The 25183-nt window shown below is 43.6% G+C and overlaps 1 protein-coding gene across 4 annotated transcripts in view; it reads left to right on the plus strand.

The window, feature by feature from the left end:
• The window catches only part of LOC119393203 (valine--tRNA ligase), a 114226-nt gene that overhangs the window by 41789 nt on the left and 47254 nt on the right, over positions 1 to 25183 (plus strand). The window contains exons 16-26 of one of the 4 annotated variants that reach the window (XM_037660057.2): positions 1683 to 1753; positions 2558 to 2683; positions 5437 to 5541; positions 7527 to 7674; positions 10840 to 10967; positions 12340 to 12495; positions 12893 to 13102; positions 16543 to 16654; positions 18160 to 18335; positions 18570 to 18719; positions 20572 to 20781. In XM_037660057.2, coding sequence (XP_037515985.1) covers positions 1683 to 1753; positions 2558 to 2683; positions 5437 to 5541; positions 7527 to 7674; positions 10840 to 10967; positions 12340 to 12495; positions 12893 to 13102; positions 16543 to 16654; positions 18160 to 18335; positions 18570 to 18719; positions 20572 to 20640 — 1451 coding nt within the window. In that variant the 3' untranslated portion in view covers positions 20641 to 20781. Of the gene's footprint in view, positions 1 to 1682; positions 1754 to 2557; positions 2684 to 5436; positions 5542 to 7526; positions 7675 to 10839; positions 10968 to 12339; positions 12496 to 12892; positions 13103 to 16542; positions 16655 to 18159; positions 18336 to 18569; positions 18720 to 20571; positions 20782 to 25183 lie in introns of those variants that run through there. The other 3 variants (XM_049414823.1, XM_049414821.1, XM_049414813.1) reach the window with 3 other exon arrangements.

Raw genomic sequence — 25183 nt, forward strand, 5'->3', positions numbered from 1 at the left:
TCACTGACCACAATTGTTTATTCTTTACATATTGTTGTGTTTGCTTTGATAGATTTACAAGTACAAAAAGCTTAACGGAAAGAACTTGGAACAGGACAGTGCTCGTCCCAAGCTTTTCCATTTAGTTTTTTCAGCCAGTAAATGTCACATTAAAAGGCATCAGCATCAACTAGCACAACTCTCTTCGTTAATTACTCTGTCATGTTTCTTCACGGGCTAACAAGGCATTGCGAAACCTTCAAGGAAAGTTGAGGCCAGTTGCATTTACCAACTGTGCCGTTTGTGTCAAAGATGGACCTTTGCGCCATCCTGCTCTGAAACCGCATTTTTGCTAAAAACTGCACTAAGCCTGTGCCAAAGAAGCATGAAAGCTGCTTCACTAGTAAAACTGAAACCAGAACCCAAAGCATGCTATCATTGTCATGGAGGTGAACCGAGCAGTCTTAGCCACAGATGCAGCCAATGCCATCTGTCCTCCACTGTTTTTGTTCGTTTGTAGCATTTCTCACTGGCTAAAGTTTTAATGTTCTGCCTCTGTGGAATCTTTGTTTCACATCTCTGTTCCTCGTACTACTGTTACAGGGAGGTTGCTCAAGGAGACTGTCGGACGAAAAAACAGCTTTGGATAGTGTTCGAACGCACACTATTTAGCATGGTTCTTATGGGTGCTAATTTAGAGATAATGCTTAGCATAGTTGGTGACACCACTTGTGACGATGTGTTTGCGTGAGGCTTACTTTACGAGCGTGGTCGGGAAAGGATGGGATTCTCCTCCACACTGCAATGCACAAAGGGTGTTATGGCCATCTTTTTCAACAAGCATGAATTTAACCCCGGATGCGGCACAGTATGACAGTCACGACTTGCTGGCAAAGAAAGGCTCATCGCACGACTGATTGAGTACGCACACCTGCTGCACTATTGGCTAACCAAAGGAAGGGTCCACAGAGCACAAGAACGAAAAGTCACAGGGGAAAATGTCCACATAACCCACTCGTTGCAGGCCTGTGAGCACTTTCCTGTGGTGATCGAGCGCTCAGCAGAAGAAAGCTCGGTTGGAGAGGGTGCCTGAGGGCCGTCACTGGGAAGCCAATCATGGCATGCCCCAGTGAAGTGTACTTGTGTGATGGCGATGTTCGGAGGGAGAAGCAAGGTCTGTGTTCGAAAAGAACTCCGGCAGGCTAGCCGTGTCCGCCATGTTGCCACTGGGACACTGGTTCCCGGCAATCGAGCTGGCCCATAGCTGGCACAGCACACAAGCTGGGGGATGAGGCGCAGTGAAAGCACCTCAATCGTTACACACTTTGTAGATATCTTGTAATATGTGTACTCAACTGCTAGCTAGGAAAAGGAGAAAAAGATAAGAGGAAAGATGGGGAGGTTAGGAGCTCCTAACTAATGATATGCTGTTATGCTAATGTACGAGCACTAGTGTACATGGGAAGGCAAAGATAACTTCTTGTTAATCCTGGCATGCATGCATTTAAGTTTATGCTGATACAACATCGGCTCTTGCATATATTCCTGCTGTTCGTTACAAATTCTGTGCTAGCTTTTCTTTTTGTAATGTTGATGTGTTTGTGTATTGTAGGTTATACTGGAATATTTTTCTGTTAGCAATTTATAGCTTCTGTAACAGTGCAGTGGTGAGTTTATGTGTATTTCTTATGTACTCTATGCAGATGAAGATGTCTTGGATACATGGTTCTCCTCTGGCTTGTTCCCCTTCTCCATCTTTGGGTGGCCAGATGAGGTCAGGAGTTTACATCAACACTGCCTTGTGGCAGTTATTTGCACCTGTTTCTGTTATGTTTGAGTTAACACCTTGGGTTGTCAATTTGAGCAAGTGGTTTATTTGTCGTCGTATTGGTGTGACTGAGAATGCAGATAAAATATTTCATTGCACAAAATTTGGTGCATAATTTGCAAAGTAAAAATTGGCCCTTCTTTGACCTGTGTTTGACTGTACCTGATGTTGTGACAAGTTCGTAGGGTTGCCTTCTTTGTCAAATTACAAAAGGGCATATTGTTGAGGGAGGTGGTACATGGCAGTGTAATGTAGGAAGACAAACAGGAAGGAATCCTCAGAAAAAATACAAGGAAAACATGGATAAAGGAACAGGAAAGGCATATTGTTGTTACTTGAGCACCGTTCCTGCTATTTTGTCTGTGTCTTCCATGCGGTTTATTCTGGTTTCCTTTCTGTTTGCTTTCATCGTCCTATGTAATTTGTAGAGGTATCTAAGAGGAACAATCAAGCGTTATAGAACCATGTAAGGGCCTAACAAGTGAATGTGTCATGAAAGATGCTAGATAAGCCCTTTGCACTCCAGTAAAAAACAGCGTATGACACATGACAAGGTCAAGCCACTTGCTTCCCAATAGGTAGAACGAGAAATTTGTGAGAGCCGTGAGTGAGTTGCTTTGGCACATGCTTACAGGCTCAGTGCAAACAATTTATGCAGCTTTGTCATCTTTTTTTTTTTCTCCCTACTGGTTTTATCATGGTAGTTGGTGCAGTTCTTGCTAATTGCTCGTTATGTGATTTCTTGTGCAGACTGTTGATTTGAAGGCCTTCTACCCGGGCACATTACTGGAGACAGGCCATGACATTCTGTTCTTTTGGGTGGCTAAGATGGTCATGCTGTGCACGAAGCTCATGGGCAAGCTCCCTTTCACAGAGGTTTGTTTTCGCGTCTGCAATTATAACTGCTACTACTACTTCGGTAGGGAATAGTAGTTGAGTGTATAAGTTTCACTTAGTGTAAAAGTATTTTGGCATCTTGCAGACTTGTACGTAATCAGTTGCATCTTTCGATATTTTTATTCAGTAATGGTCACTGTAATACAATTTTTTTTCTGTTTCCATTATTTTATTTATAAAAAAAGCTTGTGACGGGCGATGCTGCTTTTGGCATTTTTATTTAGTTTTAACAACAGGCGCACGCTTGCAGCCATGGAACGCAACAGCCTCTCAGATGTACATGTTTTGTCTAGCAAACGTGAGTGCTTTGTATTTCTATTCTAAAGGATCCCAGACACCACGATTTCATCCTTGAGTTGCTTGTGTTGTGTTATTCTCCAGTATACATAGGTACCGCCGACCAAGTTTTAGTGGCAGACGTAACCTTAAACATATTTCAACATGGTTTTAGAGTAAGTGCGTGTGCTCATCTGAGTTGGCAGCACGTCACGACCTTGTCTTCAATATGACATGTTTAGTGGCTATTGCAGCTCTCTCTGATGTTTCGCCCATTCCGCAAGTGTCGTCGATGCTACAGACAGGGAAGCTTGCAGTGCACATTTAATACCACCAAGAATGCCCTACAGTGGGGCCTTCATCCACATTCTGTGGTTCGGCTGCTTTGTAGGTGGTTCTTATTCACTGCAGCATAACGAGGAGAGTTTTTTTTTAAGGGGGGCAGTAATTGGTATCTGTAATCAGTTGAATTTTTTACTGAAGTAATTAGAATTACAATCAGTTACTTTCTATCTTTAACGTGTACAAGTCTGGCCTAGGGTGAAAAAAAGGAGATGGTTTTACCGCAAACAAAAGAAAGGGTAAAATGTCACACTTCAGAAGAGATGCTACTAACGTTGACTTCCTACTCATATTATTTTTTAACCTCATGCATGTATGTGCCGTTATCTTCAGCAAAGCAGTCCAAAAGCTAGACTTCTGTGTCTGCTGATGATAACGACGATACAGTGATATGTATACAGTCAACCCCAGATATGTTCAACCCTGATATATAATGTTTAGAGCTGTGCGAATAGCAAAATTTTGGGTGCGAAGCGAACTCGAATATTGAAGTGTGAGTGCGAATCGAATCGAATATTTTTCGAATATTTCTCGAATATTTATAGAATATTTTTCTAATAATTTCAAGCAAAATTGCAGAAAAAAAAGTTGGAGAGGATTCCTAAGCATATTCTTATGAAATAGCAACATGAAAGTGTTTCTTTTTGCTAGGTTGATGATGCACTGGCGGGGTGGTGTTTCATAGTTGTCTTATCAAGAATGAGGCAACGTAGAGGCCGAATTCTATTTATGTACATGATTTGGTGCAACCAAAGTGTTGCCGACAACACTTTACATGTGATAGGCAAAGATGTCATTTCCTCAGCCTCTCCTCCTCTTTCAACTTCTGTGGAAGCCTAACTGATGTCACAGACAAGGGTGTGCTCCCTTTAAATCCGGAGTTCCAAAACTGCCTCGTAGACGTCGATATATTTTAGCATCCAAAATTTCAGAAATTTTGGATGCTAAAAAGCTTCAGCGTTCGATTTTTCGGACTTCCTGCGCAAATTTTAGGTCCAAAACAGCATTAATTGAGCCCCCACCTCTGCCACATCTTTCATCTCCATGTTAGAACCAGCGTTTTCTTGAGTGAGTACATTTGCGACCGTAGCAGGGCTTGAAAGGCAGCTTTGCCGCAATACCGGGGTGTATGAGGTGAAGCATATTGAAAATCTAGGGACCACTTCCAATTGGACGTTGACTGTCTCTTGGCAAAATTTGACCGTAACGGAGCTTGAAAGGCAGCTTTGCTGCAATACCGGGGTGTGTTGAGGTGAAGCATATTGAAAATCTAGAGAGCACTTTCACTTGGACGTTGACTGTGTCTTGGCGAAGTTCGACCGTAACGGAGCTTGAAAGGCAGCTTTGCCGCAATACGGGGGTGTAATGAGGTGAAGCATATTAAATCTAGGGACCACTTTCAATCGGACGTTGACTGTCTTGGCAAAGTTCGACCATAACGGAGCTTGAAAGGCAGCTTTGCCGCAATACGAGAGTGTAATGAGGTGAAGCATATTGAAAATCTGAAGGGGTCACTTTCAATTGGACGTTGACTGTATTTGTTTTTGGGAAGTTCAAATAGTTCAAATAGTGAAATTCCAGTGCGAATCGAATCGAATAGCAAACACTATTCGAAAAATATTCGAAATTTCGAATATTTGCACACCCCTAATAATGTTTGCTATATGTAATGAACAGCTGTTGCGTCAGCTTGGAAGTACCATGCAAAAGTATAATGCTATACTACACACATATTGAAATCCTGTGCCATATATTGAAATCCTGAGATTTTATATATCTAACGCTGCACCACACAGAACACCCCAAGTGTGCTTCCCCTAAGGAGACTTACGTGATCGGAAATATCTATGGCAACGAAGCCGCAATGTTTTGATGGTTGCAGTCAAACAATGCATCAAATCTCAATCACACGCATGATTAAAACATAGTAGTTGCGATGCTTCCCTGGCCTCCATAGAGCCTAATGAATTCACTGATCACAGTGGTAATGTCTAGGACCTCGTGTTACATTTGCAGTTTTGTTTTTTCTTGTGAACAGGCTTAAAAGTTGCCTCTCGTGCTTTAATAGTAATTGCATTATAATTGAGTAAATACGATAACCTATATATCTGCAGGTGCTACTCCACTCTATTGTGCGTGATGCCCATGGTCGCAAGATGAGCAAGTCACTAGGAAATGTGATTGACCCCATCGATGTCATCCAGGGTATCTCTCTGGAGGTAGGCAACCCTGTCTGCCCATTCTGCAGACAGGTCTCCTGTGTTGGGTGCTTTAGTAATGGCCAGTGGTTGTGTTTTGGGTTATGTTTATCTCACTCTCATTATCTCTCTCCTCTCTTATTCCTCAACGAAATCCTGGGTAAGTGATGTAGTTGCCAAGTGAGGGTTTGCTGTTCTCTTGTATCGTGCATACCCACTCGTTATATAGTCATTGGTATACTTAATATCTTGATGAAATCGGTGCCGTTATAAGTGGGTTTGACTGAATTCTTTTTCATTGAAGCAGCAGGTTTATCCTGTGATGCCTCAAATTACCAGCACAACTAGCCATGTCCCGATATTCAGAGACTTTAGGGACTTAAAGCAACTTGATGCCATACGGACAACTCCGATGCAGAAAAGTGCCAACCTGTCATCTGTTTTTGACATGGTTAAACTTTGTCCTAGTCTTGACATGCCTTTTAATTTAATTGAGAGTGTAGCACCTGCAATAGCCATTTTTCCTGTGGTGCCTCAAGTTTAGTACGTTTTTTTTTCTTGTTCCATGTATTTTTTTTCTGTCATAAAAGAGATTCGAAATGGCAGGCTTGAGGGAGCAGAGCTATGTCAGGAACTACATGAGGAACTGCATGATATTCAGCAAGCTTGACCTAAGTGGTAGAATGGGAAAAAGAATACAAGTTTGTCGTGTATGGTGGGTAACAGGCAAAAATGCCACTTAACTCTGAAAAAAGAAACAGCTCTTTCAGGTTGGGTCATTCAATTCTGTCATGGTGCAGCACGAAACAAATACATATAAAAGGCGTAGCTGCCTTTTATTGTAGTTTATGAACTTGGGCTTGCTTTAGCAAATGTTGCATCAAGTTTTTTTAAACTGTTTGGGCTCACTTTAACAAATATTGCATCAAGTTTTTTAAACTGTTTGTGAATGTGTTTTAAAGAAGTTGAGATTGGGCAGTGCACATGTACCAAAGATTTGAAAAGATTGCACGAGAAGAAGAAATTGGGATGGTACTTGTGACGGCTTTCATATGGCAGAGGGGTATCTGCTTTGATAAAGTTTATTCAGATAAGTACTACTGCAGCGGAGAAATATTAGCACAAGTGACCTTAAGTGGGAAGATTGCGAAGCTCTGCTGTCTGTTCTCTAGCATGCATATAATGAGCAGTGGGCACAATATGCGTCTTAGGAGCTCTACAACACAAAGTAAGCGTATCATTTTCACTGCTTCTGTTACTGTGGTCTCCTTCGACTACATTGACACACAACGGTGATTTTCAGCATTGGAAGTGATGTTTGAAGACTAATAACTTCAATTGCTGTGCACCAATTTTTATCATTCTTTTTGCATTCATCTCAGTATTCAATACTGCACACGTTGCAGGGCCTCTTTGAAGCAGTGGTGGCCAGCAGAAAGTAGCCTGTCCTGAATTAGGCATTTCAAATGCTGGTCACGATTTTGCTGCTATGGTCACTGGTAACTTGTGCCAATATTTTTCCGCTGCAGCTGTAGCTGAAGCAGCAGAAATCAGCCGCATCATAGTGATTAACCTCAAAACAGTGCTGTCAGTTTCTGCTGTTTGAAGTTTCCTGCTGCTTTTGTGCTGCGCTTAAAAGTAAATCCATGTTAATAAGTGTGTATCTGATGAAAGGTGTGTTATTTGGAGAAAATGTGTGCTATCGGCCCCCTGTTTGTCATGTTGGGATTTTTACAAATTTTATAGTTCACAGATGGGCATGTATGAATAGGCCAAAAACAGAAGCACTGAATTCACTCTGGTACTTCTCTGTTCCATTGCAGCTGTATTGATGTTTAATACTTTTTTACTGACATTATAGTAGCCTATTTTTTACTCTTCTTTTGAAAATGTACAACTGGTTTTTGAATCAAATAAAGTTTTGTTTCTTTTTGTGACATATGTATGTTCCCCTTTTTGTCAGTTTACTATGGTCTTTTGCAACCTTGTGTATGTGCACTTTGTAGGACCTGAATCAGAAGCTTCACAACTCAAACCTGGATCCAGCTGAGATTGAGCGGGCCAAGCAAGGCCAGAAGGCTGACTACCCACGAGGCATCCCAGAGTGCGGCACTGATGCCATGCGCTTTGCCCTCTGTGCCTACATGTCCCAGGGTAGGTGGAAAGCATTATTAGTAGAGCTGTGCAAATAGCAAGATGTTGGGTGCGAAGCGAATTTGAATATTAAAGTTTGAGTGCGAATCGAATTGAATATTTGTAGAATATTTTTCTAATACTTCGAAGTGAAATTACAGAAGAAAATTTGCAGAGGATCCCTAAGTATCTTCTTATGAGATAGCAACATGAAAGTGTTTCTTTTGGCTAGGTTGGTGAAGCGCAGTTGGTGCAACCAATGTGATGTCAACATCACTTTACATGTGAAAGGAAAAGATGCTATTTCCTCAACCTCTCCTCCTCCTTCAACTTCTGGGGAGGCTCAACTGAGGTGGTAGACAAGGGCGCACTCCCTTCGATTCCGGAGTTCTTAAGGAAATTTGCCCCATAGATGTCAATGTATAAGAATATCTGAAATTTTGAACGCTGAAACTTTTCAATATCGATTTTTCGGACTTTCTGCCCAAATTTCAGGTCCGAAACAGCATTAATTCAAGCCCCCACCTCTGCCGCATCTGTCATCTCATAGGTTCGAACCGGTTCCTTCGTGACTCGATGCGTTTGCGGTAGCAGAATCCGCAAGGCAGCTTTGCCGCAATGCCAGACTGTGACAGGGTGAAGTATATCGAAAGTACAAGGGGTCCACTGTCACGACGTATTGCAGCGATGTTTTTGCGGATAAGAACCGGAAATGCACAGAGGCATGATGGCAGCAGGTGGCAGACGCGCCAGTACGGCTTAATCGCTGAAAACCCTTATGATAAGCATCTTCAGCTAACTGCTCAGTAGTGCATGTGGCCTAGCGCAGTGGTATGCGTATAACCCAAATGCGCTGTGCCACCGTTCATGCTGCTTCTTTGTGTGAGACCACTAAGTGCGTCACACAGACACGTTGCCTTCATGAACAAAAGCAGCTTGCCATCGCCGTGCCCGTGTGCGGTCAGGAATGGAGTGGGCATCACGAATACTTTCATGACAAATGCGTGTTTATGGTACAGCAAGCGTCCCGGTAGTGACGGTGTCATCTTAGTTGGTGATGTGCTGCACGCAACTAGGAACGATCGGCTTCATGCGGCAGCAAGTGCTGTGTATCGGCAGAGATTCGGCGATGCGTGTGCACATCGCTTACAGGGGCACACGCATCGGGGAAAGCCGGATGAGTCATCCACTCTTCTGCCACAATAGTCTGTAGTGTTCATATCATCGTTTCCAAATGCTCCATGTGATAGAGCTGTGTAATCTATTCCACGCTTTGCTGGTATCAGCGGTGCTCATCACGAGGCGCAAATTTGCAATTGGTGGTTGGCACGTAGTTAAGCGAGGTTCACGGCAGGTACCAAATGTGTTCACGAGAGAGCCTGGGCGTGCACCAAAATGCCTGATAAGTGTACTGGGAGGCATTAAAGCTATTTCGGACGTGGCTGTGGCGATTTGACTGCTTGAACGGAATAAAAAAGCATGAATTCGTTTTTTCAGACGATTTCGCGGTCCTTAGGGAGTCCGAAAAATTGAACGTTGACTGTATTTATTTTCCGGAATTCGAATACTTCAAATAGTCAAATTCCGGTGCAAATTGAATAACAAAGAGTATTTGAAAAAATATTACGCAAGTTCGAATATTCGCACACCCCTAATTATTAGGCTTGCTTTTCATTTTAGGACAGTTCACAGTGGTAAGTAAACGCAAGATTGTATGCATCTTGCAGCTTGCTTATGCATGCGTGGGATACATGCTTGGCTCTACCACTAATTAACAATAAGTAGCAATAAAACTGTAATAATTTTTTTTCTATCTCAAGCAAAATGAGCTCCAGAGCTGCAATTTTTGTCATCTCATGACTGATTAGTGTTTGCAGCGATGAGGGCCTTGTGACTTCCTTCGAGATGTGGCCACAGCACAACACTCACACCTTTTTTCTGGGTGTGGTTTTCACTACCTGTGCTCACCCCGATTTTTCTCTTCTTTTCTTTTTCTTTTTTCCCCAGTGAGCTGGTCGGCAACAACTGTGCAGCAAACAAAATGTGCCAAAAGGTCTCTCAAGCAGGTGTAAAACAACAAGAAGCTAGAAAAAAGAAAGTGATATGAATTATCAGACATGTAAAAATTATTAGAATAAAGCACTGCCGAGGAAGTGGTGTTCTGCAGTGGCTAATCGGTTGCATGAACGGGAGTGTCAACCTTCCTGCGCTTTCATTATTACCGGATGATATGGCCCTAAATTTGTAGATCAGGAACGATTCGCGAATCTCTCTCTTGTGATGAGATCTAAATCCGAATTCTCAAGTCATTGTGATTGGTTTGTCGAGTGAATGTCTTGATATGCTGACATGCTTAGATTGGGGCAGGTTAGGAAAAGTAGTAACATGCACTTTGTGATTACTGAAACATAATCTAAATTGTGTTACAGTTTGACCCATATACTGAAAATTTTTCGTCTCAAAACTATAATATTATTTAGTAAAGATTAAAATAACTGAAATTTTTTTGCGGGTTGAAGCTTTTTGGGATAAGTGCCAAATGTTGACAAACCTTTAAAAAGTTAGTTTTTTACTTGACAACAAGTAAACAGTTTATTCTGTTGAGTCAGTTTATTTTCAAAGTTTTGTTATTAAGATATTTTGATGCAAAAATGCAAGTTTAATGCTTCGTACAACTGTGACGGCACATAAAATTTGTTTACAGGCCCTTGCTCATTCTTGTGCCTCTGTTTTTACATAAAATTTCTTGGTCCAGCTGTGCAATCACTGGTGAGGTTGTCTGATAAACAGTTGCCTGCTTTATTTCAACTGAGAAGCACATTGTTCTTGTCTGCGTGCATTATAAATTCTTACTACCTTAGTCATCAGCTTACTATATTTGGCTTTGTCGAAAGCTCTTCCTTTATCTTCTCAGTTTTGCCCCCTCCTCTTTGTAAGACAGGCAACATGGTGTTCTAGTTGGGATCTTTCACTTCATGTTTTCATTCCAGAAACTGTTGGCCCGTAGGCTTGCGTGGGTCATTTCAAGTGCACCATCATATTTTGCTATTTACATGTGTGCAGCTGTGCCCTGCGTCATATGACCTATAGTATCATAGCCTGTACGTGACATTTGAACTTTTGGAATTACAGTTGCAGACTGTTTGTAGTGTTGAAACCATGTTTCCTCCATCTGAACAAACCCAGGTCGTGACATCAATCTGGACATCAACCGTGTGGAAGGCTACCGGCACTTCTGTAACAAGATCTGGAATGCCACACGATTTGCACTCATGTCCCTTGGTGATGCCTTCAGGCCAGAGGCCACTGCCCCGGTCAGTGTGTCTATTTTATGAATTAGAGCACTGTTGCATACAGAAACTCTGCAAAAGTCATCATACTAGTCTGTTCAGTGTGTAAATATGTTGTCAGTGCAATGAGTAATCCTGCGCATTAATACATTAAGTTAGCTTGACATTTTCTGTGGACACATTAAGACAGCTACTCAGTGTGTTTGATGAACAGTGAAAAATATTCCATTTTTACAGCGGAGCTGTTTTGCCGGCCGTTTGTCCGGTTCGCAATGTAAACAAATAATTATCATCATCATGCTGGCGCGACCATGTTAAGCATAGCTGTGCCAAGTTAAGTCAAGTTAATCATAGCCAGGCCTAATTAAGCCAGTTGAGCATGGTAATACCTAATTAGCTAAGCATAATTAACCTAATCAAGTCAAATTCTAATTATGTCTAATTAAGCCAAGTCGAGATTCTGGTGTGCCCAGTCATGCCGAGCTCGGCAAGATGATCCAAGCTAAGACAAATTAAGACGGAGTCTAGTTAGTGTTTATTAGGCTAAATAGCTATTTAAGCCTAGGTTGACTTTGGAAGCAAGCTAATAATAATATCTGGGGCTTAACGTCCCAAAACCACGATATGATTATGAGAGACGCCGTAGTGGAGGGCTCCGGAAATTTCGACCACCTGGGGTTCTGCACCTAAAGCTAAGTACACGGGCCTCAAAACATTATGGCCTCCATCGAAAATACAGCCGCCACGGCCGGGATTCGATCCCGCGACCTTCGGATTTTGGAAGCAAGCTAATCGAGACCAAGCCTCGACTATGCTAGTAGTCTAATTAAGCTACTTGGTGCTGTGATTGCCAAGCAATTCCCAATCGAACCCGATCTATACTTAGCCAATGCTTGTGATTCACATCGTGATCACGTGACCACTTTGTGCATCGGCGTGTGAATGCATGTGTGCCTAGTCAAGCCAGGACCAGCCAAATGCCGACCAGCTCTGCTCTGCCACAGCCTTGCGCGACTCATTGCAAGCTGCACAAACTTTTAAGTACAAGCTGATTACCAATTTGTGAATAGTATAGAGTGTAGATGATCTGGAAACCTACCTTATGGAACAGATTGAGCTTCTGCACACTTTTATTGATTGTGCACTGCATTTCTGCACTGCATTTGCTGCCTGTACCTTTTCCCTCCCACTGTCAAGCTATACACAATATATGGCTAGTAAGGCCTTTGGCACGGTGTTGTTGGTGTTCTCACCCTCACAGGCATTGTCAATAAGAATTGAATTGTTTGTTTCCTTCTGAGGGGGGGGGGTGATCTTTGGATGATGCGTTAGCTTAGCAATTATCTGACCTGGTATATCACTCAAAGCTTTTCCTGCTTTCACTCATGACTTCTAGACCCCCAAGGAAGGTGCGCTTATGGACAGATGGATCCTGTCCCGGTTGTCTGCCGCCACAGAGTTGTGCAACCGAGGATTTGAGTCCTATGACTTCCCACAGATCACCACTGCCATCTACAACTTCTGGCTTTACGAGCTATGCGACGTCTACCTGGTGAGAGCCCTAACTACCCAAGCATTTTGCTTAAATTATTTGCACCCCCCCCCCTTTTTGTTACCCTCTTAGTCGTACATTATAGCAGAACTGCATTACTGCTAGACATGGGAGTTTGTGGGGAACAGATTGCTCTTACTGCATGTCAAGGCTAGCTGCAATCAAATTTCGCCTTAGCCTAAAGGGGCCCTGCAAAACTTTTTCAAGTAATCATGGAATTGCTTCATTAAAGGAGTTAATTGCCTCATGGATCGACTGCCACAAAAATTTTTAGAATCCATCAAGTACGAGCGGAGTTACAGGGATTTGTCGCATGCTTTAAGAACTACATATAGGGCCCCAAGGGTGCTGCTGCGCGTAGGTGCTGCTGTGCTAACCTATAGCTTTACATGTGCAGGAATCTCTGAAGCCAGTGTTTCAAGGAAATGATGCAGAGGCCAAGCGTCTTTCATCCGAAGTTTTGGTGACCTGCCTACATGCAGGCCTGCGGTTGTTGCACCCATTCATGCCTTTCTTGACAGAAGAGCTGTACCAGCGGCTTCCCCACAGGCCTCGTGCTGACCTTGCACCCAGCATCTGTGTCGACGCCTACCCCGAAGTGGACGAGGCAAGTGCATAATGCGTTATATAGTTTGGAATGATCAAGCATATAAGTCTGCTTAGTTGCATAGGACCACCTTGCTATCTGCTGTTTCGTGGACGTTAGCAACGTTGACAGTTGGGAAAGTTTATGAAACTTATACAAAGACATGAGTAAGAGAAAGTTCATAGCTCCTGTGTCAAGAAACTTCTTGCACTATGGTAGTTCCTCTTCTTCCATTGTGTGCTTCAATGACTAAAAGCTTTTCATGTGTCAGCCTGAACTGGTAGAGTAAAATACATAGTAACTTCTATGCTGCCTTTAGCCTGACTGCATGCTAGGTTCCTTCAGCTAAGCCATCACCATAGCGTTGCAATACTGATTCAGCTCTTCCTGGCAGCTTTTTAAAAGTCTGGTCCATGGAAGAAGCTGTGTTCTCTGAAAACCCAATCATACAGCCAGAAATCAAAAGCTGCAGTTGTTCGTCGGTCCTGTGCGTTGTGCCATCTCATTCCCATGCTACTCAAAGAATAAATTTGTAGAAATTTATAGTTTTAGTGGCTTTCATTTTTCAGAAACTTCCGTGAGCCAAGGGTGCGTTTGATGCATGGTTGGCTGACCAGATACCATGGTACATTTTCGAAAACTCCAGCTGCAAACTAGATTTTCCTATTTTCAATCTATAGTGTTACATACCTGGACCATGTGCTGAGGCAGCACCACATGCTTGTCATAGCCATGATAAATTTTTATTTGGGCTCTTTTTTTTTCTTTTTTACAATTTAGTCTCAGTGATGCAGTCACAGTTGACTTGAATTTCAAGGTATTAAGAATTTTGAGGAATTCCTGACTGGACAGTGTGCAACACAAAATATTATTTTTAGCGATGAACCAAATGCTGTTTAAGATATTGATGCGTGATGCGAATGTTATGTCAGCAATATGCATCTGTCGTGATCCTGCCGGAAACCTGTGTAATTGAAGAAAAGTGCTCGCTGGAGCGTGTAAGTGCTCACCCTGGAAATGTGGGTGATGGAACGAGCACCAGCTTATACACATTTCATTAGGACCTACTCCACAGCATTAAGCCAACAGTGGTTCAGAAAGTAATCTTAATAAAAGGAATCATCATCAATCAGGGGTGTGCAAATCAAATCGCAGCGCTCCTAAAGGATGCGTGCAAACCCAATTCTGCTTGTGAACTTCGACCCATCGAAAGGTTAACGGCCGTCGCCACACCCTGACACTGTTTTAGATGAGATGGCTCGATCACTAGGCGCAGACTAGAAAGTGTGCAGCATAAAAGTGCGAAACGCAGCATCTGCTTATAGCGTACTTAATTGAATGTAACCCGCACCCAGTTTTCAAGAGTTCTAAATATAAATGCATCTGCGTGTAATGTTACAAGATCTTTCAAAACTATGGCATGCCGCTATATTGACTATCAGAGGAAGAAAAAAAGGCAAACACTATGCACCATCATAAAAAGCGAAATTTATTCTGCTGGCAGTTCCTCTCCATCAGTGGTCCACTTTTGCCGGCTTTAAGGTTGCTTCTGGATACGCCTTGGTCGCGTGCCATTTCAAGGGCCATTACCTTGACAAGGTCTGTCTTCACAAAGCTGCTTGAGAACGCCAGTTGGCTTGTCATCAAGGTCCAGATATTTGCCATTTTTGGCTCATCGAAACTTTTCCTAGTCAACGTGCAGCTGGACATTTCCTTCCTTCGTTTGCAACAATCACTGAAACAGGCTTCAGGCACGCGAAATATACGCAACGTAGCTGTCGTCAGCGTGTGAAATAACTTTCCTTTGATATGAGCTTTCACAATGAAAGGGGCATGTCACCATTTCCACTTCACTGGGAACGAATTTCACGCAGAAAGACCGTAGTAGAGTACGAAATGAAAGCGTCTCGTCGCACTTTTATGATGGCAATGTCATTTGGTCTGCCACTGGTAGTTGGCGGTTGCTAATGCTGCGAATGCAGTTTCTGTTTCGTACTCGATTGACTCCTTTTGCGAAATGTGCTTTCCGAATAATGTATTGGCGCCGAGAAATCAAGCCGTGAAACAAAATTCAGCAGTGTCACCCAAAAAACAGCAAAATATCAAGTTATCCACGTTCGTGGCAATACTGCACGATACGTCACCCACGTCGTTACGCAACAGCTAGCAGCACAGTTTCGTGTTCACGCAGTGGACAGCACGCTGCTGCCAGGTCTATGGGTTAGCGTGCAAAATTAATTCTCTTTTTCGCTGTGTTTTTCACTGCATTTTAATGCGAAAGCGTTACTTGGCCACGTTTGCGAAAACACACTCTCGTCTGGCTTCCGCAAAAGCTGTGTGTGGAAAACACGTGACCTCTCCCATCGGAACTGACACCAGCACCAACAACTGCCGCAGAAACCACTCGCAGCCGCGGATTAGGAGAGTGATATCCACGCAGCAGATGAGGAACTCCTGATTCGAAGGGAGCGCACTCTTGTCCGCTAGATCAGTTGGGCCTCCACAGAAGGAGGAGGAAAGGTTGAGGAAATAGCATCTTTTTTTTTTTTCACGTGTAAAGAATTGTCAACACCACTTTGGTTGTACCAAATCACGTAAATAAACACAATTTGGCCTCTGCATTGCCTCATTCTTTATGAGGCAACTAGGGAACACCATATAACAGCACCCCTCCGGCACTTCACCAACATAGCCAGAAGAAACGCTTTCATGTTCCTATCTCGTAAGAATATGCTTAGGGATCCTCTGCAACTTTTTTCTGTAATTTCGCTTCGAAATATTGGAAAAATATTCAAGAAATATTAGAAAAATATTCGATTCGATTTGCACTCAAACTTTAATATTTGAATTCGCTTTGCACCCATAATTTTGCTATTTGCACAGCTCTATCATAATATATTGCCCAAACTGGGGCTGTGGCTATTATTAGTTATTGTTCATACAAATTTTGGATGGCACAAAAATTTAACATGTCAAAAGAAATCTGCATTGTACTGTACTGTACATTGTACTGTATCTTTGCTTGAACGAAGAGTGAGTAACGTAACCGAAAGACAAAAATGTAGCATTTTGTGAGTGGGAAATACTATCTACTTTATTTTAGGTAGATTCACAAAGTCACTAAAGTGTCAGGTAGGGTGTATAGACATGGGGAAAGAAAGAAGAGAAAGTTAACTGCATGGGAGTCTCATTACTGTTTGTTGAAAGGAGAAGCAGCTGAACACATTGAATGCCTTGAAGAGTAGCTAAAGAATTAGGCACAGGCATGCAGCCAACCAGCAGCGGCATGTTTAGAAAGGTAGTTGACATGTCCTAAACTATTGACGTTTAGTGGCGTTGCGTGGAACAATCATATTTTATAGACTGAAATATCTTCTCTTCCTCTTTTTGATGTTTTCAGGAGCTCTGTATTTTTAAAGGACTCTTTTAGTCATACCTACTTTCTTTTCTTTCTTTGGCAGTTTCCAGCAAGGAATGAGTCCTTGGAGAAGGAAGTGAACTTCATGCAGGACCTTGTGCACAAAGTGCGGTCCCTACGTGCTGACTACAACCTCACCAAGGCCAAGGTTCACTGTGAGTGCCTGATTTTTTTTCTTTTTTTTATTCTTTGTTCTCGTGCAGCAGTGCCTTTATCTCCTGTTAAAGGAGCTTGTGTAGTTAAACCTTGTGTAGAGGACCTTGCTTAGATCCTATTGTGTAGTTGGCTGAGATTCATGACCATCTGGCCATGTGGGCAAGATTTTATGGCTATTACTGGTTATTATTAATATTACTATTATTATTATAAGTATGTGCATGTGTGTCAATGGCTTTGGAAGTTTTCACATAAATCAGGATAATTAATTGGCACCGCACAAACATATCTGTGTTGCTGATTAACTTATAAATACACCTTGTGCTTGTTGTTGCAAGCATCGTTGCAGTTACCATTCCGTTTTCAGTGTGCTTGAATACAAAGCAGCCTTATGACACCACTAGGTGCATCACTGGAGTGATATGGTTGGTAGTTCGTACTACAAACTTTTTTAAACAGAGCACAGGTGTATTTTATAACTACAACATGATTTCAGTCATAGATGTGGCAATTCGAATAGTTAAGATGGCCAAAATCGAATTATTCAACCATACCAACTAAGTAAGGGCTGAGTAGGTATGGAAAACATGTAGTGTGTGGCTTACATGCTGAGAGAGAGAGAAAAAAAAATTCACAGCATATCCATGGGTGAATGATGAAGAGCTTGGGCGAAGCTCCGGAAGCAATCATGGTTACACCGTGAAATCTTCAGCAGTTTCACCCAGCAGTAATCAAAGCGATAGCCCAGTACATCATCAAAGACGTGACAAACACTGTATATATTTATACAAGAAATTTTATTAATCGTAAGTGGTAGCTAGACGTGGCTTCCGTTCCCCCTTCATTATAACGGCTTTATGGTCGGTGAAGTGATGGATCGGTGATGGGTCGTAGTGTGATGTTTGCAAAGACGAAGGAGTGGGCAGTTTGCAAAGGTGGCTTCCGTTCCCCCTTCATTATAACGGCTTTATGGTCGGTGAAGTAATGGATCGGTGATAGATCGTAGTGGCATGTTTGCAAAGACGAAGTAGTGGGCAGTTTGCAAAGGATCGGTGATGGGTCATAGTGGGATGTTTGCAAAGACGAAGGAGTGGGCAGTTTGCAAAGGTGGTTACGCCGGACAACGGAGATGTGACAAGGTTAGACTAAGAGGAGCTTCGCCCCTAAAAGGAAGAGAGTGGTTACGACAAAAAGAAAAAGGGCATTAAAGACAGGACAGGATTGAGAGTGCAGGACTAGGCACTGTCCTCTCTTATCCTGGTTAGGGTTTTTATTTTTCTTTTTATGTCCTAGAGCTGTGCCAAGAACCTCAAGTGGAGACCCTTTTATCACAGCATACTTGTGTCCACGGTTTCTGCCTCAAACCCACTTGATGTGCAAGCTTTGCCTTCTTTCTTGTGCCATCCTCACCACCTGGGGAAATTTGTTTGCAGCGCATTCTTTGCATTGTCTGCCGAACTTGGTATGCACACAGCTGAAGCCGTCGCCCTTTGTTCTTGCTTAGTGTATGTGCAGTGCAGTAGTCCCAGCAACCGGCAGACAGTGCACTCGCTAGCAGTGGTGATTGCTGCGCTCACCTCTTCATCGGAAGTGGAGCTCCTCGCTGAAGGCGCTGCCGTTCCTGTTGGGTGTGCCGTGACTACAATCTCGGACACGTGTCAGGCATACCTCATGCTCAAGGTGAGGCTTGCCATGCGCGAATCTTGCACCTATAAAGTTGTGTTCTAGGAAGGAATAATTCTCCAATGCTTGTTCAGCTGTTCTTGTGGTCTTTCTCATTGAAAAAAAAAAAGTTGAAAAAAGAATAAGCTGCTATTGTAATGTACTAGTTTCGAGCCAGGCCTGCATGTCAAATGATGGAAGGTGTCACATCGTCATCATTCATCACTATGTTAACTTGGAACGTGCATGCAGGGTGTTGTGGATCCTGCAAAAGAGATGGAGCGCCTGTCACAGAAGCAGGAGAAGCTCGAGACCCAACTATCCAAGTTAAAGACAGCAATGTCTGCTGCAGACTACAATACAAAGGTGCCAGCTGAGGTTCAGGCCACAAACTTAGACAAGGTGAGCCTTAGTGGAGGTAGCTTGTTTATTATTGCTTACTCTCTCATTACCCGCTTGTTCATAAAGATTATGAGATATGTGGTATTGATATTAACTTGACCCTAATGGGACCAACAAAATTGTTATAATTATCTGCAGCCAGAATTAAGCTAAAGGCAGACATTTCAAAATGACCTTGATTCAAAAATGACCTTGAATATTACAGGCCCCTACTGTTTTTGGGTGCAAAGTAGAAAACTATTGTAAAAGTGACATTTGAACCTTAAACAAAGTGCAAATCATATGTGTAACCAATTTCTCAGCAAGAAAAATGTTACATACCTCCGATTCTGCCAATAAGAAAAGGACAAAACCAGCCAACTTTACCATCACATAATGAAAATTTGTTTGTTTCGTGTCGATCATCAACATTTTCAGACAGTACTTTATCGCTGTCTAGGGACACTTATAGCAAATATTAAGTCAACCTGCATTGGTGAAATTCCATCCCAGAAACCTCGCAGCATCGATTCTGTGCTAAAAAAATGCTTAATTTAAGTGAAAATTGTGTTTCAAGGTTCTGCGTTGTGCAATCAAAATCGCCTGCCTTTAGAGCGAGGAGAATGACATCGCATGTGCTATCACTGCCTTTAACTTCCTGATAGTCATCGCTACGGTTTTTTGCTTAACACGGGCTTAGATGGCAAAAGGGAGAACTGAAAGGGAGCCAGTGACATCATATGGATGCAACATTTTCTGTTACTTGCAGTTAAGAGTGGGTTTTGATTGAGCGAAGCTCTACACATTAACAAAACTAGTGAGATGAGAGTGAACGAACAGCAAAACAGCCACCCACATCACACTCGTTGTTGTCAAGAAATAGATTGTGTCAGAATTTTAAAAATGTTTTTAGATGCGAAGCAGCTCTTTGACTCACGTGTGTAACGCCGTACGTTACGTGCGTCCGTACGGATGCGCCGCAACGCATTCCCCTCGCCGTAGGTGTTGGAGCGTTGCCATGTGGGTCACGCCACAGCTTTGCATTGACGTCATGCTCCCCTCGCACGCTTCCCTCGCAGGTGCGCGCTGACGTCACTCTCTTCCTCACCCGCAGCATGCTCGCCGTAGCGCCCGCAGCTGCCGGCTGCTCCGCCCGCTCGCAACACCTCTGAACGTGTCACTTCTCTCTCGCTTCACCCGTGGTAGTCAAGGCGAAACACGCGCCTGCTCCGGTCCAGCGCCCGTGTCTCGACTCTGAAGAAACAACGACTACGAAGTCTTGCCAAACGCTTTAATGAAACTTACACGAAGCCCAACCCGCCTCCCGTGTCTTTGCGTTTCAAACAACGTTTACTCGAGTGAACGCTACACCGAGTTTCGCTTCAAACCGTTCTTCCAGCACCCGCGTCGACGCCTGTCTCAACCGGGTCAATGCCGTGCGCACCGCTGCTGCTTCGCATCCCATCAGGGTTCCCTTCGGGGAGATGGTCCAAGTTTTTTTAAGCACAGTTTCTTAAGGTCCCCTTAAAAACCACGGCGATGTGATGCGTCGTCTTCTGTGTGGTCTGTACTGTGCTTGGCATTCTACATTTTCCAAGGGACTCTGCAACATTCACAGTTCTACAGTACGTTAATTTTGGGACAGCTTTTGCTGTTCTGTACTTTTTGCATTACTATAACTGCATTTTTCAAGGGCCAAAAATTGTACATAGTGAACCATTCGACATTTTCCACTTATTTGCCAGAAGACTCTGGAACTTGTGATGCATTATCACAGAGAAATAATGTGCATGTAATGTGTCACGGTTTTAGACATGATCATTGCTACTTCTACGTCATATGTGATTGTAGTTTCATGTTTCATGTTCTTCAGGTTCGCCAAAGTGAAGGGGAGTTGGCGAGGATTGCTGAGACGATACGTACATTGAAGCTCATGGACTAAACATTCTCATCAGCTGCCTACTAAGTTAAGATGGATGACTTTTTTATGAAAAGTGGTTCTGGTTACATTTTGTATTTCCGCCCGGGAAGACTTGCTTTTACAGTGCTTATTTAAATAAAGCTTAATGCTCCTGTTTTGCAAGTTTGTGCTGTCAGCCGTTTTGATTTTTCTATTCTCTCTCTTTTCTGATAAGCGGTAGGTGATATTTTGCTTTGTCTGGGACTTTCCATGCCTTTATATAGCACTGTGTGATCTATGGTATCTTGTAGGAACATGAATTTCTTCAGCCACCAATTCTACAGTTTTTTTTTTTACAATACAGATTTATTTTGTTATAAAAATGCTATGACAGACGGGAACCTGTTGTCCTCAGACACAAGCTTTACGTCGAGGCGGAAATGCTTTGCTGCAGTTAAAGTTACACTGAGTTTAGTAATTAACAAAAGCTCATTAATTAACTTTTTAATTAATAACTTGAGGGCAGTTGCTTTTATGGAAAAGTTGTAGGATGTGACATTTATGGCATACCCATTTTTTAGAAATCCCCAAAAACATAAGTAATTAACTAATAAACATAATCAACATAAGTAATAAACATAATCATCCTAACTCAAAGACCCCGCAAAAGTGAGCACGCCAGGCACGCAGGAAATGCTGTCACTGTGTTACGTCAGACGAGAACTTCGTGTAACAAATTTTGAAAAAAGGCACGTCGCTGTAGGATCTGGTCAGGCAGAACAGCAAGTGTCATCTCAAATATGCAACTGGGCCGCTTATTCATTGCATGTGATGTTTTGTGCTTATCTGATTCTTTCGCGCTGTACCCAAGTGGAGGGGGGGGGGGGGGGGGCGTCCTCAGTCTGAAGATCAGGCAGTCGGGCAGGCAAGTGTGATCGAGCGTGTCGTTTTGCGCTCTGTGACCCATGACAGAAACAAATTTTTGGGAGAGGCACCGTGCCAGTGTGCCACCCCCTGGCTACATCACTGGTCCCACCCCTGCATTGCTCTTACCGCTAGTTTTAAACTTGTTGCATGAAAATTTGGTGACGCGATTGAATAATTTGCTTGGCCCTCTGGGAATTAAAGCTCCGTAGTGTTATCATTGGGTCAACAGGTATCTCACTAAGCAATAAAAAGATGGGACAAATTTTTTCTGTCAGTGCTCCTTACATTAACAATGAAGTAATTTTTTGTTGCTTAGGTCACATTTTTTTTATGAGCTAGAATATTAACACTTTCATGGGCTATAGACAGTGTAGTGTGAAAACATATTTTGATATGGAATATGTTGGGAATTTGGTTCGGCAAAAGAAAGAAATAGGTCTTCACAGCTCCAAGGCAGAGAGTAGTAGTGGTGGTTTGAGGGGAGGAAAGACGCTTATTTCTGCAGCCAATGAGGGAGCACGGCGCAGTGTCGTTGGGAGGAGGCAGAGTGAAAGAAAAGCGGAAAGGAGTGGCCACCTTCTCGAGAAATCAGCACCCACAACACCAAGCGCCAGGCTTGGGCACCTCTCTTCCTGTTAGAAAAACTAAGAAAAACTGGTGGCACTGGCAATCGTACCTCCGGCATTGGAGGCGCATGCTGTAACCACGTGACCATGGCTGCGGCTGACTACCACTGATGAGAGAGTAGATCGCCAAGAGCGGGGGAAAATCGCTTACTTGAGTGAGGGCACTGTCTCGCCTCAAGAGCAGAGCGAGGAGAGTTGAGATGCGAACAAGAGAGTTGAGATGCGAACAAAAGAGCGGGGAAGTCGCCTAAGCATGACAGATTGGTGCTGGGACTGCCGGCGTACATCCCCCGCCGTCAGGCGCAGGGTGGCTGTTTCTGGGAAAGCTGACGGGCGGTCGCTACAAATATTTTTTTCTCGTACGCTTCTTATATGCCATATGTCAACAGATAGAGCAAAACGTGACATCACCAGTGACGTGCAGTACATGCGATATCGGCTTAGTCCCCGAGAAGTTGGGGTGGCACCACCTGGCGGTAGGCCTGGATGACATCACGGCACGGACCCTTCGACGCCCGCCGTGACGCGCCGGCAAATCATGCGCTTGCTTCGTATGCTGTTCCACTGTTTGCGCATGCTTTTTGCCTATCTCAGGCTTCAGATGAATGACGAAAACAGCATCGATAATGTTTCTAGTAAAACGACAAAATGCTATACATTTTTTCTTCGCAGTCGCCAGCGGTGCCTGTGCTCTGTCGTGCACACTTTGAAAGGGGTGATCAGGTTTGTTGTTGTGTCGCGCTGCTAACCTCGGGAATGGGCCTTATCCCGACCACAGCAGCCACATTCTGACGGGTGTGTAAAGCAACATCCATCTGCTGAGATACAGGAGCACGTTAAAGAATTCGAGGCGGTCAAAATTAATCTGCAACGTGCGTCACAATCATGTCGTGGTCTTGGCACGCAAGACACCTTATTCACATTGTTAGGTTGCGTTGTTCACGGGCGATTCCTTTAAAAAATGTGATGGCTTCGCCTCCGCAAATGTTATTTGCATCGGACGTATCAGCGATCTGCGGACAGCGTTTCTGCCGGTGTGCCAAGCCCCGCGCACGATTAAAAAAACGCTTGCAGTATTGAGTTTCGCAAAATATCTCGAACGCTCTCGCCACAGAATACCGTCGCAGTTGTGTTTGTTTTTCTTGTGTACTCACTCAGTCATTATGTTTAGATTCTTGTTTTCCTCGCAATAATTACAGGGCTTCATTTCACAAAAAAAAAAGTGGAGGTTAATTGCGGAAACTTCTTATTGCTGTCAGATAGTGTGTACATCCAGCATCGCATGCAATGGCGCTGTTACACCTGTATAAGTACTAGTTTAGATAGCCAGCCCATAAATTAATTTTTCTCGCATTTGATATACCCCTGAGCATCATCAACCTTAATGCGGACATGACTTGCGAGACCATTCATTCTCATTGAGGCGAAGGACGTTTAATTAATACGTGGGCCACCTTGCTGAGAGCGCCATCGAAACAGTTCAGAACGCTCATTTCGGCTTTCAGGTGTTTGTTTTGCAGACGATTGCTATCAACAGTGCTCCCACGAGAATTTAACATTACCGCTTGTGACCCGGCAGTTGATCAGACCAGTAGTTCATGCAAATCAGGGTATACGGCCACATCATTCCAGATGAGTGTTGAGAAGAAATCTTTACATAATCCAAGTATAGTTACATTTCAGCATTTCCGAAACCATTGTGTTTTGGCAGTATTATTTTGTTTAATGTTCCGGATGTATTAAGTGATGCTTTATGATGGAGCGGCTCATCTAAAGTCTCCTGCGCAATTCTGTCAAATCGCCTAGATTATCTGCAAAGGCAGACATAACTTGCGATAAACTGCAATGTAATTAGTGAATTGAAAACGTCCTAATTTCATTTGTAATTCTTCGGGACGCATGTTCTAACCATGGAGTCTACGCCAAGTTGTAATGAAGTTAGAACCATTAGCGTGAATTTTTTTAGCACGGATGTCTTGAAGTAGGCGGTGAAAACAACGAATGTCTTGCTCTCGTGCATTGCCACTTTCGCAGTGAATCTTCCGTTCGGACGGGAATTTGCCCATTGTAAGCTATATTATCCAAACTTTCTACCTTAACTTTCGCTAGTAGTGTAAACTTCCACCTTGTACCTTGGGAGATTTGCATCGCAAGAATGAGCAGTAATCACCACCGTATCGCGAAAGAGCGGGTAAGCGGCGGGCGCAGAAAAACGGTAGTTCCTCGGCCGCGGAGCAAGCGAGTCCTTGCCGTGGCGTCACATCGCCGCGACTGCCGCGCCGCCAGTGTTCGTTCTCGGGGCTATATTGTCCATGGTGATAACTGGACGGCGCACTGCGAATGCTTGCCGCTGTTCTGGTTTCATTTGACGCCGGTAGTACAGGCTCGTCCAACGGCACAGCGTGGCCGCGCTTGAGGAGCGCCTGCATCCGTCGCGGCCGCGCATCGAAGCTAAGCTGCGCAGGCGCACATAGCACAGGGGTGCTTGGCGTTGTCTGCTACCGCGCTGGAGCGTGCCCCGCATGCATTGCTGTGAAATACAACAAGAGCGGCGCGTCCCTGTGCGCCTCTGCGCCGCCGTGACGGATTCATTGGCGCTCCTCGGAGCGTGGCCACGCTGTGCCGTGTTCACCCTAAGAGTGGACGAGCCTGTGCAGTCGGACCTCATTGTAGCATTGTAATAGTGTCAAATTTGACATGAAAATAGTTTCATTATATGTGACATTTATTCTAAGAGAGGTGATGCTGATATCACTATGAGTGTCAAGCATTTTAGGTGTACTTCGCTATGTCAGCCTAACCACTATGGTTTGGAGACGCTGCACCTCAGGTGCACAGATTCTGTCCCAGGTACTGCACAGGGTTCCTAACTGGTTCTTGACGAAGTGGCGCTCGAAGTATAGTTGATTCCCCATGTGCATTGTCTGACATATATATGGTCCATTATTCGGCACTTTCGTCAAGAGGCCTACCTTTAAGCGGGAAGAAGAAGAAGTCTCAGTGTCGCCGTGAAAGCGAAGCAGTGAATGCGA

Source organism: Rhipicephalus sanguineus, chromosome 1 (assembly GCF_013339695.2).
Source record: "Rhipicephalus sanguineus isolate Rsan-2018 chromosome 1, BIME_Rsan_1.4, whole genome shotgun sequence".
Taxonomy (NCBI): domain Eukaryota; kingdom Metazoa; phylum Arthropoda; class Arachnida; order Ixodida; family Ixodidae; genus Rhipicephalus; species Rhipicephalus sanguineus.